At 35.1% G+C, this 18,552-nt stretch overlaps 1 protein-coding gene across 1 annotated transcript in view; it reads right to left on the bottom strand.

The window, feature by feature from the left end:
- Positions 1-18,552, bottom strand: part of Cdh8 (cadherin 8) — a 415,681-nt gene that overhangs the window by 48,419 nt on the left and 348,710 nt on the right. Inside the window, 1 exon segment of the mRNA XM_004625918.2 lies at positions 10,429-10,546. Coding sequence (XP_004625975.1) covers positions 10,429-10,546 — 118 coding nt within the window.

Here is an 18,552-nt window from a genome sequence, read left to right as displayed (position 1 = left end):
TTGAAACTCTCCTACCAATTTGGTTTGAAACTATCTCATTGCTATTTGTTTCTCAGTAAGATTATAGGAAAAAATAAAAAGGTAAAAACATAATTATTTGCTCTAGAACATTTGGAACATGAATTACAGAGTCACCAGTGGGTCACTGTGAAACAGGGAGGAACTCACTAACAGGCTTTGACCTTACAACTATAAACAGTTTGGGTGACATGCTCCAACATACCTTATCTGAGTTCAGTCATAATGGTGACACTGATATGAAATTCAGAGGGACATTTAGCTCTCTATAGTTATGGATGTATACTGCTCTGAGCAACCAAATGATTCCTAAAGATTAGAGAGGAAATCAACGACAACCTAACTCATCTTTATACAGGGCCAGGTTCATAAACTGGGCAAACCTATGAGAAAAGTCTGCGTAGCGCAGAGGTTAGACTGTGTGATCGCTCCACCTTAAATCAAAGCATTTTGAAGACTAGCCTATGAATTTCTCTACTATATGCCAGAAGACCATATTAAATTATAGTTTTTCTATCCAAGAATTCAAATTGATATTCAAAGACTGAGTCCTGCGATAACAAAAATAAATTGTACAGGAGAGAGGAAGCGGTGTCTATTTTATTCGCGACTTCAGTTCCCAATTCCCAAGGTAGTGCTTGGTATGTGGGACAACAAATAAATAGGCATCAAATGAATGAGTGAATAATGATATGATCTATTATTCAGAGCATCAGAGGGCAGTGGAGGAGACAGTACTCCATTCACATCCACTTTACCTGTGTCACACTGTGCTTCAGAAGAAGACTCAGAACAAACTGCACGCAACTCTCAACCACCTACTTGTTTGGCTCACATATGAAAGGCGTTCGGATTATTACAAATGATGGAAAATTAGCTATATAAAGAATTGAAGGCAGAAGATACGTATTCTGGAAGAAAAGGAAGGGGAAAATTAAGTATTTTTAAGAGTGCAACTAGTTTGGCATGTTTGCAATGAAGTGTGTACAAGGGGATGTAAGCGTGTCCCTTTTGTGCCCTGTTTGTTCTGTTTCTTACACAATTGAAATCCTGCCCCCCTTCGTACTGGAGATGGAATGCCTGGCCTTCACACCATATGCTGTTTTCGCTTGATATTGGGTTTGTATTTTTTGGGGGGTTTGTGTTGAGACATGCTTTTGCTAAGTCACTAAATTGCCTTAGCAGGGTTCAATATTGTGGTTCTTCTGCCTGTTTGTTGGAGGGCTGAGATTACAATGTATGTCACTCGGCCAAGCCACAAATGAAATGCTGTATTTAACATCTGAAACCCGCATAAACTAGTGATTTACTATGACGTTCTTACCTAAAAAGTTCTGTTCTATCAACTCCCAAATATCCCACTTGGCAATATGTGAGGTGAGACATACTTTATCCCAGTGGAAACCTAAATTTTATACGTAATCTTCATTTTTATTTTTCATTATGTTTCTCTATTGAAGCTTTTATGCAAAAAGTTCTTAAAATGCCCATATTCTTGTTTTCCATGTTTTCTTCCTCTCTGCTTTCCTCATGGATGAATTTATCTGCCATATTTACATATCGGCCAAATAGATAAGGAGCAATAGGATATAGTATTAATTATCTCCTAAATATTGTATTTCAGATTCTTTCTCAATGTTTTGTGTTACACATTGGGCAGATTGAAAAGATTCAGGCAATTCCAGAATAAAGAAGAAAGAGAAGAGGGAGTTAGCTCAGTGGACTACATGCCTGCTTAGACAAGCGGAGGAACCAGGGTTTGATCCCAAGTATTGCACGCTGCATCACCCCAGCTCCCAGGCAACAGGCATGGTGGCACACGCCTGTAATCCCAGCACTGTGGAGGCTGAAACAGGAAATTCACTACACGTCAGAGCTTTGTGGACAGATCCTCTAGTAAATACATTGAGAGAGAGAGAGACAGAGAGAGAGAGAGAGAGAGAGAGAGAGAGAGAGAGAGAGAGAGTTGACTTGTTGAATATCTCCAATACATCTGATAATGAACCTGTCTGAGAATCATTTCTATCATTATTTGTACTTGACTTGAATTAATATTCTATTATTCAGAAAAACATAGGAGCAAATATGTCCACTTCATAGATAAAGGTTCAAGGTTCATTAAAGTTTTTGTGCAAGTGCTTGCAGACCAAAATCACAAGAACTGAAATTCAAGAGTAAACATTTCTAGCACCACATTTCTCTCCCACCCTACCCTAGGGCATGCTGAGTCATCATCATGGTTTCACGCCTATAATCCCAACATTGGGGAGCTTGAACAGAAGGATCACTATGATTCAGAGCTGTGTAGTGAGACTCTGCACCAAATACATTACAAAAATAAATATTTCTCACTCTGCGGTCCCTAGTTTCCTACGATCCACAAGGCTTCTCCTTCTGTTGTGCATTCTAATTCTTCCAAGTCACCTTTTCCATATTTGTCTATGTAAAGTGTTCCTGTTAGGGCTGTCAAATTATCTAACTACCAAATCATCCGTGGTTCTTCTCTGTCCACCTCTTTAGCACCCTGAGGCAACCTAAGCACATAGTGTGTGTGCCTCAGGTCACATTGTCAGAACGTCACATAGGCCTAGTGCTGTGTCTGTAAGGTGCTGGAATTCATTCTAAATGCACACTTCTGTGTTGTAGAGAGACAGAACAGTTGTCAACTACATTTAATGCATTTTTAGGAAAAGAGAATTTGCATAGACTGGTAGTTCCTTTTGTTCCACATTCAATTTTAATCTTTCATTGTCCTTTCCTCAGGATGGGCATGTTTGTTCCTTATCCATAAAATCCCAAAAGCTAATTTTGTGCTTAGAAGTAGATGATAAATCTGTCAATAATATTATATTTAATGAGACAAGCAACAAAGTGATAAGGACAAAGCTGGCTGAATGAAAAGATTTCTCTAAGTAATTATTTCCAAGATTCCTGATGTTCAAATTATCCCTTTATTTTTCTTTACAAGAATGTGAAGTGAAATTCTCGAAGCAAACTTCTCATATAAAGGGTTTTGCCCTATGACTTCTTATTCAATTATTTTTCCGATCTTGAATAGCTACGACTATCAATCTGAACAACGGACTTGAGGATAAAAATAGGTTAATATAACAACTACTGTTAATTAACTATTCCTGTTTAGAAATCTGTAACATGTATATTGCTGTATGTTACCTTGCTGTTGTTGTTTTGTTTTCTCTTCTGTTTTTACTCTTCAAAATAAAATACAATTGAATTTACTAATGAGGTTATAACTTCAGAAAAGCAAAATAATATTAATGATAAAATAACCAAAATAACTTTAAGGTGACGGTGCTGATTTATTTTCTTGGTGTTTCTCTTTCAAAATTAGAATGCTCTGCAAAGACCAGAAATGATTGCTAGAAAATTGACAGAGGAACTCTGTTACAATTCACAACTTTGAATCACAGTCCAACAATCACACATATAAGTCTTCTATGTATCTAAATTATATCCTGGTAGTCAGTAATCTCAGAACTAAATTGTCTCCTACAACATACACTGAAATATAGATACTGAGGAGAGTTCCATGTCTGAGCAGAATAATAATTTTGACATTTTTAATATTTATAAGCAAGGTCTTCATTTCTAAAGGAATGCTTGCACTATTGTTTGAGGACAAAAAAGTGGTGGCCATGAAAAAAAAAAAAAAAAAAAGGAGGCTAAGTGAAGAGAAGCTCTTTGTCGCTGCCCGTCACTGCACAACCATGAAATCCAGATCTGCTATCTATTTTTCTCAGTTTATTCATTGCTCTTAATTACAGTTTATGCGACAAAATGAAACATAAATGCATTTTTATTAACAACATATTGCTGGAAGCACAGACAATAAATTATGAATTACTAAAACGGAAGCCTTTGGATCACAGATGCAGAATGCTAGCATACATATTTGCACTGCTTGGGAGTTTCTGTTCCATGTAAATTGAGCACTATTTTTTTTATTACTCTTCATTGAAAAGTTCTATATTTCATAAGGGTGAGATCTGAAATTTAATGGGAAGCACTCATAGTCAGTGTTGGGTGCCGTGTGTTTTCTTCTGAGAATTTCTATTATATGAGCAGTAGATGGGACGTCAATGTCAGCAAATTGAAAATACAGGTATATAGACTTTAATTGTCACATTCATTTAAGTGCTCAGAGTATGTTTCCCTGGAAAACCTTCTGCTGAGAGGATCCCCCATAGTTGAGAGGATGCAGGTTTTTCTACAAGCAATGTGAAGAAAAAAAATGGCATTTAACTGACCTTGTCAGATACAAAAGTTACATTCCTTGCTATATAGGTCTTACTTTATCTTGGTCTTAACCATTCAGCAGAAAAGTATAAAAACAAGGTATAGCAAGTAAAGCCATATTAATATGCTGAGCTGTAAAAGGCTCAAGCCAACAACTTCTGACTTTGTCAGTCCTATGGATAACCCACTACTCTTATGGACTACTGGACTATATTTGATTATTTTGCTGAATTCACACACCTACAATATTTAAATGGCAATGGAACACCCATTTCTGACAAAATTAAACAAAAAAGGGGATGCAAATGAAGAATCACTTTATACCTGCATATTCAAAATAGTTAGGATAGATGTGCAGCTACTTTCCATTAATTCAATGAGAAGAAATATTTGTACTAATAACATTTGGACAGGATATCATGTCTGCATCTTGTACTATGAATAACCACTAAGAAGATAACAATGTACAATGTATTAATTATTGAAACTGTCCTATTAGTCAGTTTTGAAACTGTCTCATTGCTATTTTTTCTCAATAAAATTAATAATAATAATAATAATAAAATAAATGTCCTTTCTTAGATTCCAAGCAGTCTGGAGTAATGGAAAATCTTAAACAGACTAGAGGTGGCCAATAAGGGCACCACTGGCTCCAATCCAGGTAGCCTTATTTGTTTGTGGACAAACAGAAAAGTCTTTCAGGTCCAATTCAGACTCAGTGGAATAGAGCATAGGTGAGTTAAGGCATAAGAGAGGTGATCTGTCTATCTAAGTTCTTCCTCCTGAATAAGAGAGGGATTATAAGGATTAAGTGGAAGAAAAGTCAGCTCTTTCTAACTTAGACTCAATGAAACATATTACAATTTTCTGGCAGTAAGTTTTGATTTTGTTAAAAGAGAATCCTGAAATAAGCTGAGGGTAATCAAATGCACATTAAAAAACTCTATTAAAAAAAAGAAAAACTATAATTTTCAAGCTTGGGCAAAATAATTCCTATAGAGTAATGATTCCCCCTAACTTGTTAGAATGGATATTGCTGTTAAAATTTTGGAAGTTAGGTTAATCCATTATGTGGAGGAAGGCCAATTTCATTATTGCAAAAGAAATGTAGTAAATAATAAAGAAAAATTCCCCATATTAACAATCAAATCCAACAATCATACTAATTTTTCTATGGTTGGTTAAGTATTTTGATTCTTCTTCTTCCTCTTCCTCCTTGTTTTTTCTTCTACTCCTTTTTAAAATGTTTTTTGTGTCTTTCCATTACATCTTTTAGACTGTAACACATTATAATATTTTGAAGCAGTTTTCTTGCTGGCATTGGGAGAGGCTCTTTTTTTTTTTTGTGGTACCGGGGATTGAACTCAGGACCCTGCACTTGCCAGGCAAGCACTTATTCTACTGAGATATCTCCCTGGCTCCAGGATCTTGACAAGTATTGATGAAAGTCCTTTCAAAATTACTGCTAAAAATTAAAAGAGTCTCTAGAGAAAAAGGTATGAAGAAACTTGTTTGAAAATGATATGCCAGAGGATATATAACCTAACATGAGAAATTAAGGACTATTAGATTCCTATGAAAGTGATTCTGTGCCATTTATTGCCACGTGATTTTCTTGCAACTGAGAAGTCCAGGTTATACACATCTATCACTGCATACAAACGAGCAGGTAAGAACTGTTATCCTCATACCAGAAGGAGAAACTAAAACTTACAGTGATTTTATCCAGAATAAGGATATTTTTACAAGTGATGCATCTAGAGGTGGAAAAATAAATGATAAATGGATATAGTTGAGCCATGTTCTTCACTTGACATAAAAATTCTAAAGATAAATCCTGGATCATAGACTGAAATGATACCTATATTAGTGACACTGAGGTTGCACAAGGCATGCATACTCCAAAGTTTTTATTAACATCTACATTGTTCAGATTGACTTTGCAATTAATGCCTTCAGAATGAACTTTTAGGCCAGGGAGAGAACTCAGCACTCTAAGAGCCTGACTGGCAAGCACAAGGACCCAGGTTTGATCCCGGGTATTACATGATGTGCTGGTTCTGTGCTGTGCCAGCCACTGAAACTAGGCATGATGGTGCATGCTTGTAATCCCAGCTCATGGGAGGTTGACACAGGAGGATCACTACAAGTCTGAGCTGTGCAGTGAGACCCTGTACCAAATAAATAAATAAATAAATATATAAATAAATTTTTAAAAAGAATGAGCTTCTTATCAACAAAATTTAAGTCTGCAAAGAAATATCAACCAAGAGAAACCACATCCTATCCTTAGAGTCTGTGATCACTACAGTCTCCTCTCAAGCATAAACAAGACCTAAGCATGACCAGGTTTCCTGTTTAGTCCTCTCCTTTCCAAGGCTGTCCTTAGAGAGTGAGGCTTTTTGCTTTCTCACATTTATCTGTATGAATGATTCCAACATTTCAGTGTATGCCAGAAGGATTCCTATCTCACCACACGGTGCCTTCTACATTCCACTAAAAGTTTGGTGTTTTTTTTTTCCTATAATGTATAGGCTGGAGAAGAGGAGGTTTGTGCAAACCTCAAATTTCCTGCAAGCAAGATACTTCAGAATCAGTAAAAGGTCCCTTTATCTTTCCTGCCTTGTTACATTGACTTGTTGGGTATTTTCCATTTCCACACTTAGAAGAGTGGTCAGCAAACCTCTTTGTTTATAAATTCACCCAACTGGAAGATGGAGAAACCAATGTCTGAACTCTATCATTCAAAAGTTCAGGGTGCTATGATTGTTTTGGTGTGTACATGTCACAAGTGACTCATCATACTTTTCATCTTTCCTTTCATTTTCCTCTACATTGAAAGTTGCCTTTCTGTTCTGTCAGAAATAGGATTCTCATGTATTTAGAAGGGGAATTACTTGTGAAATAACACAAGTGTGTAATAGAAGAGACAGTTCATTTTTCTTTTGTTTTCTCTTTGATTATGAATTAGTCAGCTGAAAATTACATTAGGAACAAACAATACAAAGGAGAAGAAAAAAATCACAGTAATTTTGATCTGAAAAGGTGGTTGAATTTTCCATAGAAAATACCAAATACTTGGATGTACTTCCCTTAAAGATCAAATTAAACAGGAGAAGAATCCATCCATAAATTACAGGTGTGAATATATTACCCAGCCTCAAAATCCTTACTTTGTTCTGGCGGCTGGAATTTGTAATTCATAATAACCTCAGGGAACAAACATTATCTTCTGACAGTGTTATAGTCCACAATAAGAAGAAAAATTGATTTCAAATATGATATACAATTTGATTTTATTTCTTTGTAATTCTAACATAAAATGTGCAAGTACCAGAATTTTAGAGGTTTCATTGTTTTCGTGTTCTATCATTATTAATGATGAATTGGCAACAGGCCCCCAAAATATTTGGCTACCTACCTACCTACCTACCTACCTACCTACCTACCTAAACCAAGATTGTAAAATGCGCTACTCCTTTCCATTATGTTAATCATTTCTCATATTAAGGAGGAATACGTTATTCTTTTTATGTCTTAACAGTAACTACTCAGGTGAGAAAGTAGTGGACTGTGGAGCAAAGAGAACCATGAATTTCTGGTCTACATCAAGAAAACACTGCATAAACTTTACATATCTTTTCCAAAGACATCCGGGTTCATGATTTACTCTTTGAGGAGCTGTTGAATATTTGGTTTCTAAATCCAAAATCACTGTGATCATATGTCCTACTTTCTACTAGACAGCCTTGTTTATGATGTTTTCCGGACATAAATATAAACAACAGTTGCTTCTGCTTTAAAAAAAAATACCCAGTTGCAATAATAAATTATATGGTCACTTTTTGCAAAACAAATGAACATATAACTTAAAATAAATAATCACATCACAGAATGTCATATGTATCAAGTCACTTTACATTATTTTTAATTTTTCAAATGACAAAAGTCTATTAGAAAAGTTAAAATGAGAACTTCAAAATGTTAAGACTTTTTCACTCTTTGTAGCACACAGGTTTGTTTTATACTTACTACATAGCTCTGATTGGCCTCATATTTTTACCAATCCTTTTACCTCAGCCTTCCAAATTCTGGGATCACAGATGTGTACCCCCATGTCTGGCTAATACAACTACTATGTCTAGTGTCAACACAAATAATCTACATGACTTCAAAAGTTCTATTACAGTATTTAGTGAACTATATGATCGAAAAAGTTTCCTATGGCCACAAACTCCTTCTTTCTCATTATTCCAAAAATTAATTGACCCATTATAAGAATATCCCTATTCTTTTGTTTGAATTTTGTATATTTGGTACAAGGTCTCACTAGGCAGCTTGGCCTCGTAGTGATCCTCCTTGTTTTCAGCCTCCCTAGCCTGGGTTTACAAGCATGGTTCACCAAGCCTGATGTCAGTAACCTGCTTAGGGCACCCAGAGGCAAGGCCAGTGGAGCATGCGGTGCAGGGAATTGAGTCCAGGTCCCGGAACCTTGCCTAAGCAGTCGCGGAGTCCACTCAGCTTCCCAGGCCAAGATTAAACCTATCCTTAGCTTTAAATTATAGGTCAAAATTATACTTCCCCTGGTACTTAAGGCTATTCATTCATCCACTGCTTTTTTGTGTAGCTTTTTTCAGAGCAGAGCTATAACAAGCACATCTTAAAATTGTAGGATGGACAGAAAACATCTGAGGCCCCTCAGCATTTGGAGTAGAAGACATTTTTTTTTTTTTTTCATGAGGATTGTTTCATTTAGGGTGTTTCATATGCAAAAATAATTTCAGATACTTGTTATTTCACTGTCCAAACAATCATAAACTTTCAGCATAGAATTCATAAAGTTCAGCTCAACTTGAAGTTTCTGAGCAGAGTTTTAGATAAACTTATCTAAAAGTCACGTAGATAAACTTATGTGACTCTCTTACGGGATAAATGTTGGCAATATTAATAGATGAGAAAAATATGTTCTTGGGTTGGAATTCCTAATTAAGGGTGACTAACAAATGAATAATCTGTTTTTGATAAGAGAGAACACTATTTCCCACTTTCATGTTTATAATATGACATACAAGTTGATACCTATAGAATGATTTCTCATTTTGTTCTCTGTGATAATAACCTCTTTATCACAGCAAACCCAAGAACTAACAGTATTGTGGTAAAAGTAAGGCCATAATATATTGGCTATGTACCATAAAATGTTACTGAATAGAGGAATATTCTCAAAAAATTTACCACCTACATGTGATGGGACATATTAAAAAATACAAATTTCATGCACCAAATTTGACACTTCTGAGCATAACTGGTATACAAACAAGTCAGAAATGAAACCTATGCTGACAGTAGACCAAGAAAACAGCCCAAAACAATACTTATACTTTGTGGATGTTCTTCAAACAACTACACCTAATTCAAATGGATTAGAATCAAATTAAAGTCAAAAGTCATTGTTAAATATATAGGAATTTGAGAAAATTAATTCATACATCATATAGGCTTATGAAAAACTGATCTATAACCTTCATATGAAATAGGCTATATTTTTAAAAAGTAGTAATCCAGTCTCATTCTCAAGAAACAACATAATGAATTAAATATTCTCTGTGAGTGAAAGACTTAACAATAAAATTAGCTTATGTTAGCTCCAAAATAATATTGATAAGAAATGCCCTTCAAGAAGGATTTTCTGATCTAATTGCCATTATTACAGTCAGTGCAGGCTTTAAACAAATATTCTAATGTGTACCCACAAACCAAGAAAATTAGAACGGACATTCTCTAAAGACTTGGTAAACATTCAATTAAAATTTATCAACGCAAAGCGCAAGCCAGTTTCTCCTCTGACCGATATCGAAGTCTCAAAGTTCTTGGAACTTTGACAGGGGTTAAATTATACTCTTCATTTTATAAAGTAAGGTGATTAAGATATTCCCTGGGATAAAATTAATTTCCATGTGAATACTTTTTATCTATTATTTCAATATTGGAAAAGTAAGGGATGCAATTGTCTTGCCGTTAGGCTGATAAACTAGATTTCTGCTGCTCATGGCAAGGAGATGTAATTTTAGGAGTAATTTTTGCTATGTTGCAAAACTGCATTCTATTTCCCAACTTACATTTGACCTTCTTTTGCAAAGCGTGTACATTTACCTTCGTTTTTCTTGATGGTGAAGTTTGGGTTGTTGGCCATTTCTGGAAGAAGACTGTATAAGAAATAATGTCCATTTTTGGGATCATCTTTGTCCATGGCGCTTACTGTTTGAATGACCTGGAACATAAAATTAACATCAGAATTTCCGACCAAAACAAAATATTTCCAGTGCCCTTTAAAGCTTGGTAATACCATTTTTGTGGTTGGAAACTTTGGCCCCAAGACCAAAGACAATATCGGTTGTCTAAATTGTCATGGGTGGCTTGTACCAAGAACACGTAGAAAAATCCAACCCTTAATAACCTCACCTTGATAAGATGATGAAAATGAAGAACATTACCTGTGTGCCCATTTGTTGCCTGTGATTTTAAATACCCAAGTGAAGTGTAGTTGGAAATTCAATTGGACACTTACAAAATTGTTTCTAAATTGAGTGTTTACAGGACTGTATAATGAGACTTGGAATTTTTACAGTGATGATAGTACCGCTTTCCAGAGAACTTAGGAAGAAAAGAACTTAAATCTTGAATCCTCATAGCTCTCCATCATTTCACTCATCAGGTTGCAAGTCTTTGCCAAATAGTGGGGTCCTCAGTGCCACATCAGTGCAACAAGCCTTTCTGATGAGTTGCATTTGCTCTCTCCCAATAATTAGCACTGTTTTTAAAGCTAGTGGATAACATATGTAAACAATCCTTTGGAATTTATCCTGAGATGAATAAATTATAGGGATTAAATGAATTACCACTGTGCAGAGAACAGTTTGGATAGATGTAAATACTTGGAAACATTTACTACTGTGTATGCTTGTTTCATCTGCAGCTACATTAATTCAATGCTAAATTATTTTTTGAACTTTTAGAAACTTTTATTAACTCTATTTATGATTCTGTGGTATTTATTAGTTCAATATGAGATTCTGGACAAGAAAGAATAGGTAAAACTTGCAGTTTAGATTTTATTATGAATAACTACAATATAAATTCTACAAAAAGTACCAATCAAGCACAGTAGCTGAAGTGATAATAGATTTAACATAACAACAGTTAACGGAGAAATGCTGATTTATCAAAGGAGATAACAAAAAGTAGCAGCGAATGCTCGCTCGCAGGTTTATAGAAAGATGGAGCCATGCATGACTCTGAACCTGCATCTGTTTCAACATTGATATGCTATGATTTGAAGATGTAGCCTGCACTTAAATTTCAAAAAGCATTACAGCAAAGGACACATTCGCTGCCTTTAACCCACCCTCATGCTCTCCTGTACTCGAGCATTCACCCAATCATCCTCCATTGTTGGAAGCAGCTGGATCAGTCTTCCTTTATGAGAATTGTCCCGATGACTGCCTTGACATCTTGAATCTATTAAAAATATTTACCTTTCACAGCTATTTTAACTTTAGAAAAGAGCCAGAAGTTGAGTCTGTTATTGGGTGAATAAGGTGAATGGGGACATGCAGTAAGTTTTTTTTTTTTTTTTTTTTTTTTTTTTTATCAGCCTGCCTTTTAGCTTCATTTTACAGAATTCACTCTATGTTTTAATCACAGTTCATAGCAACACTCAGGAAAGAGGATTTCCAGAACCGCTTCAGAAAGTGACAAGAATAATAGGTGAGCATGTTAGAGGTCAGGGGAAAGATTTTGAGGGAGATAATGGCAAATGTGTCTTTTACTGTAATATAAATATTTAAAATATATTTCTTCCTTCTTTTGTAATTCCCATTGATCTTTACAAATTTAATTTTAAATAAATAAAAAAACTACTCACTTCAGTTTGCCAGTGGTTTACCATCACCTTGTGACTTACAACAGAAACAAATGTGGGACACGTAATTTCAGAACTTTTAATAGTTACAGAATTTTGGGTTGTACCAAGCACATAGTTTAAGTTGGCAATGCATTAAAATTAAAACAGAATAACACCTTTTGACTTATAATTCTTTTTTAAAATTAAATATATTCTTACTTATCAAGTATTTCAAATTTGTCAAGAGACTAGTGGCCTGGTTAATTGTTTTTACCTAGTCATCTTTTAAGTAGTTTGATGATACACCAACACAGGACAAAATCTACATCATCTAAGATAGTAAGGACATCAGGAACTCTGGAGTGAATCTTGTTAGATAGAAGTGACAAATTTACTCTCTGCTTTTTTTTTTTTTTGTATAACATTAAAGAGGTGAAGTCTCTGAAACTTGATTTCTTCCTATGCCTTTTTTTTTTTTTTTTTTTTTTTTGTGGTAGCAGAGATTGAACTCAACCTAAAATATTAAAAGTGCATGTTCTCATAGGATTGTTTACATTCAGATGTATATTCAGGTACTGTTCAGCAAGATGTTAGTCATTATAATTATTGTTATTATTATAGACCTTTCTGTTTATTGATGACATGGCAGTTTAATGTGTAACCATGCTGGTGTCAGTCAAAGAAGGATTCAACCTAATCAAATTAGAGAAGAAGTAAATTATGTTTGCTAAAGATGAAGACATAGCATATTTGCCTTGACATTTAAGTGCAGAGAGAGTTTGAAACGTTTTGATTTCATTTAAATAAATGCATAAGAATGCCAGAGAGAGACTGGGGAGATAGCTCAGGGGTCAAAGCACTAGCCTGGCAAGTGAAAGGACTTGGATTCAATCTACTGCCCCTGCTCCTGAGCATGCTAAACTGGCCACCAAATCAGTGTATGGTGGCACATGCCCATAATCCCAGCTCTTGGGAACTCAGAAGGATCCCTGATTTCAATCTGCATGGCAAGACCCTGTACCAAATATATAAATACATAAAAGATTTTTTTGTTTTGGTTTGTTTTGTTTGGCCCAATCGGGGATTGAACTCAGGCCCTTGTGCTTGCTAGGGAAGCGCTTATTCCACTGAGCCATCTCCCAGGCAAAAGATTTTAAGAAAATAGAATAATAGAGAGAATATTTGAAATAAAGATAACTCATTGGTACAGCTTGAATGTATAAATATTTATCAAGAAATTAATATGAATTCAACTTCACATAGGAATGTCTGCACTGGGTTTTCATGTTAGTAAGTCAAGAGACTGATCAGATCCTTTTCCTGGACAGGCTAAGAAGACTATAACCCATTTGCCCGACCTCTTCTCCATGGAAATCCTCTTTCTAGGTGCAGCTGTTAATGAACACATGAGTGTGCATGAAGAGTAAAGACAAAGCGATGATTTCTCAGCAACCTGGGATGGAATTCATTAGTGCATGATGGTAGTGTACTTATAAGCTGAATTACTACCTCAACACTGTGTCTTTCTAAGACCTATGCATGAAAAGGGCTTTTGATGTTGGGAAGGGTGTCTCACTGAGCGCTACAGTGGCTAAGCCACTATAACCAGCACATAGCTTGCAATAACTTGGCTTACCTGAAGTAGAGCAGTTACCTGTCATGTCACATCTCAGAAACTTTGTCTGAATATCTTACTGGAATTTAATATGTTTTTTTCACCATTTGTGTAAGCCAGAAACTCATATGACATGCAATTTCTTCACCCTTGTCCCAGAACTCCTGAACCAGAAGGTGTCAGAGGACAGCCTACAGATCTGCAGGTTAGATAGCTTTCTAGGTGACTCTGGTACGCATTCAACTCCAAGAACAAACTGCTTGGAACAAGGAAAATTTGTATTTGGCGTTCACAGTTCCCTTATCATTATTCATCAAGACAGTTTGTTTTGTCAAATTTACATCAACCTTGGCACGTAAAGCATTGGGAAAAGAGCAAATTAAAATGTAGAATATTTAAATGCTCTTCCAAATATTCTATAAACTCAATGTAGTAACATTCACTTTAGGTGAAGCCATGGTTGACATTTCATTTTATTTAAATACAGACAATCATCACCGTAAAATGCAGATAGCATTTTATGTAATATTATATGCCTACTAGATCACTTGAAAGACTCTCTTATTAAAATACATTAAGGTACCCACATTAATGCAGATGAAGTCTTCATGGTAAAATAACACTACACTTAACTTTGAATAACAGGAGAAAAGAAGAGCATATTTATTCGTGGAAGTGTGACTCTAGAGAAGCATATTGTATGGACTTGCTACACAAATAGAAACTAGGGATTACACAGTTGCTTCTTCTACTTTTTTTTTTTTTTTTTGTAGTACTGGGGGTTGAACCCAGGACCCTGAGCTTGCCAGGCAAGCACTTATTCTACTGACCTATCTCCCTGGCCCCTGTCCAGTTACTTCTATGAGTTGCTATGTCTTCACTTGGGTTTTAAAATAATTAGACAGCTATTTTATGGGAATGGTATAAAAAATTTCTGGAGCGTATATAGATTTGTATAACTATGTATCTAACCTTCAGCTTAAATATTCCATTTCTACTGATAAAGATAAGATGCAACAGAAAAGTCGAATGCTTAATTCTTTAATGCAAAATTTATTCAACTTCAAGGGAACCTGAAAGAAAAATATATAGCTCTATCAGAAAAAAAGAGACATCTGGGGTTTCAGGAAGAAATGCTTTCCAGTCTATGTTTGAATTTCAGTGGGAACAGACGCTGTTTTTGAAACCGACTTAAAAACAATCTTTCTAAGGCAATTTTCAACTAAAAATTCAAAAAGTGAAATAGCATGGTTTTGACTTTAAATAAAACATTGTTTATAAGTTATCCACAATTCTATATCCAAATCCAATTGTTTAAATTAAGACTGTCTATTAAGCTTTATTTTGGACTCATTAACTGAAATGTATTTAGTAATAATAATATATTCCTGCCATCAATAGCTTTAGCAAAGGCAAGCAGTCAGCTAACAATATATTTCTTATGATCGGATCTATTAACAAGCATAACAACATCCTGGGATCTATTAGAAAAATGTTCATAAGTTCTTGTAGATATGATTCATTGATTTGTTCTTAGGTGCCAGGCAAGATAATCTATGAGCTTTTCCCCCATTGTTGCTATTAGAACAATATTTGGTACACAGACACTAGTTAATAAGTATTGACTAAATGAATTAATGGATGAAAAGCCTAAATATATGATGGCAGGTACATTTAACATCATTGCTAATCCTCCCAATGTGTTGAATATTAAGCATTAAAATACTTAAACAAGCAGTGCATTGAAAACATCACCTCATTCTAGTTATGCCTAGTTACAAATGTTTCACATCTCTTCTCTCTAATTTGGCTGTTTGCCTGAAAGTATTGAGAATTTCACCCTTTCGTTGCGTGCCTTTCTTTCAAATTTGGCTTAGAGCTTCCATATTTTGGAGAACATGTAAGTGTGACTCATGTATCTTGGCTTTCCATTCACCTAGTTTTAGCACACTGAATCTTCTTTACTGATTCTGAAGGGTAAAGTTCACTACCAAAGGAGCACTTAGACGTCACAGTTCTCTTTAAGGATGGACAAGATGAGAGAAAAAATTCTGTTGTAAATATTTGAATAATTTTCAAAACCTCAGGAATATATGTCTGTTCTCCAGGTGGACTTGAAAAACCTGGAATCTGCAATTAAAACACACCCAGTTTCTCAGACGAAGCTTAACTTTTCTTTGAAATCCTCTAGAATAACATACATTCGATGGTGATATAAAATGAATCAATAAAACAATAGGTCATGGTTGTGTAAAAGAGGTAGTATAATGCTTTATTTTCTATTTTCATCTATTATTGTAAGTTTAATGATATTAACTCTTCTAGACATGCTAATGTCTGTTTTGGAGAGCAGTATTTTCAACTGAAGAAGCAGTGTCACTCATCTATGTATGAGCTGTGCTAGCTCACACATGTTAACATAAAAGTGACTTTCTCATATATATATTCAATGTTTCTATAGTTTTACCTATTACATTCATAGCCAAATAAATCATAGAAAAATATGTCGAGAGACAAGTTTTAAAAGGTGTGGGACCATACGTGCGAAAATAAGGACTATGCATGCAGGAAAAATCAACTTATAACACGGACAGTAAACCTAAGCAATGCAAATTATACTCGATTGCTTCAAAACTGGGAAGAATAGTTTAAATGCAATCACCACCCATATCCTTTTGAATTACAGTGTCAGAATGTTTGAAATAATTTTTAGTGGTAACCCAGCCTTTATGAAGGTATTATCTTACTGTGCACTCCAAGTGCTTCTCCATGCCACTTTTTCTTACAGGACCCATCTTGTCCTTAGAATTGGATGTACTAGATAACCCTTTAAAGTATGTATCTTTAAGATCTCCCCTAGTGAATGAACCAACAGAAAGCACGTAAAGTCCTATATCTCCTTAAATTAAGTCTTCGGTCTTCTAGTTGGCTACTTGGCACTTATGCCCTCGTACACTTACTGTAAAAACTCTGACATGTTTTGTGTGGATTCTTTCTCTTTCTTTAACTGTATTGACAGTAAATTGTAGAAAAATAATATAAAAAATACTATACTGTGTACAAATTTAAGGTTTTCAATTTCATTCTACTTCCTGCATTTCTTTGTTGAACTCTGCATAACACATGTATAAATCAGTAAGTTTAGAAATATTAAAAAATCCATCTTTTGCCCTGCTTTAAGAATCCTCAGATAACTATTTTTTTCTTAGTGGCATAAAAATCCACAGTTCAAAAAATAGCTTAGAGATATCAACTCTCATTTCAATTTAATTTTTTCACCACTTTTCCATCTTTTATTTCACAAGAATATAATATTTAGTTTATCAACTTTACTGCCTGAACTGAAAATGTTATCAGTTTTCATATCCCAGAATTTTTTTTTCAACTTAATTCCATCGACCATTAATTCTATAATTTTCTCTGAGGGAAGCTTGAAAGATTTTTTATAATAAACTAAGTTTGACAAAAATCAAACACTGTATAACCCTTTTGGAGACTAATATGTACTTACAAATATAGAAGGAACTTACAGTTCATAAAAATAAACAGAAGATCGAGCTGTTAGTGTAATTCAGAGAGTCTTAACTTCATGAGACAAAATACACACGCAAACAGATGCATGCACACAAACTCATATATGCATCTCACATGCCAAATCACATAGTCATGTGCTGTAACACACGTTTTTCTGAGAAACCTGCTTTTAAACTTGCTAACCTCTAATGGTCTAACTCTTAAAATTCTGGAAGCATTTTTTCAACCTCTGTGCAAAAGTGCTGGGTCTACACAGCTCCATAGTCATAGCGTTATTATCATCTATTTCTTTATCTTTCCAGAACCTGTCAGGTTCAGTGGTACCAAATTACATCCAGCTTCCGTTCTTAACATACAGCCTACTCACAAAGCCTCTTTCTCTGGTTGTATGACTTTCTTTTAAAGAAAATATGCTTCTCACCCCTGGCACCTAAGACCAATTGCAACCAACATGGTCCTGTACGCTTCGATTCTGATTCAATAATTTAGAAGTTAAACATAAGCAACAACAAAACAATCTGCAATTGTTTAAGATTTTTAAGTGATAGTTTATACAGTTTTCTCTGTGAATGATCAGTGTCAATTAGGCAAAAGGCTAGAATAAACTGTGTAGAATTACTTTTCACACAAGAGTCAGGCAATTTTTCCAGAAGCTAAAAACCAAAAAAACAAAATCTTCCTATAATATTTAGATATGAGGTGTTTCTTCATATTGATCCAGTGAATTTGAATAGAGAGGCAAAAACTAGTCAACAAACTCATATGGGGAAGATTAAAGTAATAATCCTTTATAACTTTACCCATGAAAATAGAACACATGTACATGACTACAGGAAGAATTATTCCAATACAGACCTACAGATGGTCCTCTATGTTATCGACCCATTCAGGTATCATTTATAGCATGTTGTATCAAACTAGGTCATTCATACATAAGAATAAAACTTAAAAATGCAATATTAATTGTATATGCTTCACTTTTATGCTATAAAATGGTAGACAAGAGACTATAGCCTGTTTTGGCAGAGCACAGTGGCTGGGGTTTGATCCCCAGCATATAGGCCCAGTCCTGCCCCCAGGGCACACTGAGATGGCCCCTGAGACTGGGCATGGTGGTGCATGCCTATAGCCCCAGTTCTTGGGAGGCTGAAAACAGGAGAATCATTACCCCGATCTCTGTAGTGAGACCCTGTACAACCTGTACACCCTATCCTAAATTCATAAA

The sequence above is a fragment of the Octodon degus genome, unplaced genomic scaffold, assembly GCF_000260255.1.
Source record: "Octodon degus isolate 3935 unplaced genomic scaffold, OctDeg1.0 scaffold00011, whole genome shotgun sequence".
Lineage (NCBI taxonomy): Eukaryota > Metazoa > Chordata > Mammalia > Rodentia > Octodontidae > Octodon > Octodon degus.
This window is presented reverse-complemented; position numbering and strand designations above follow the sequence as displayed.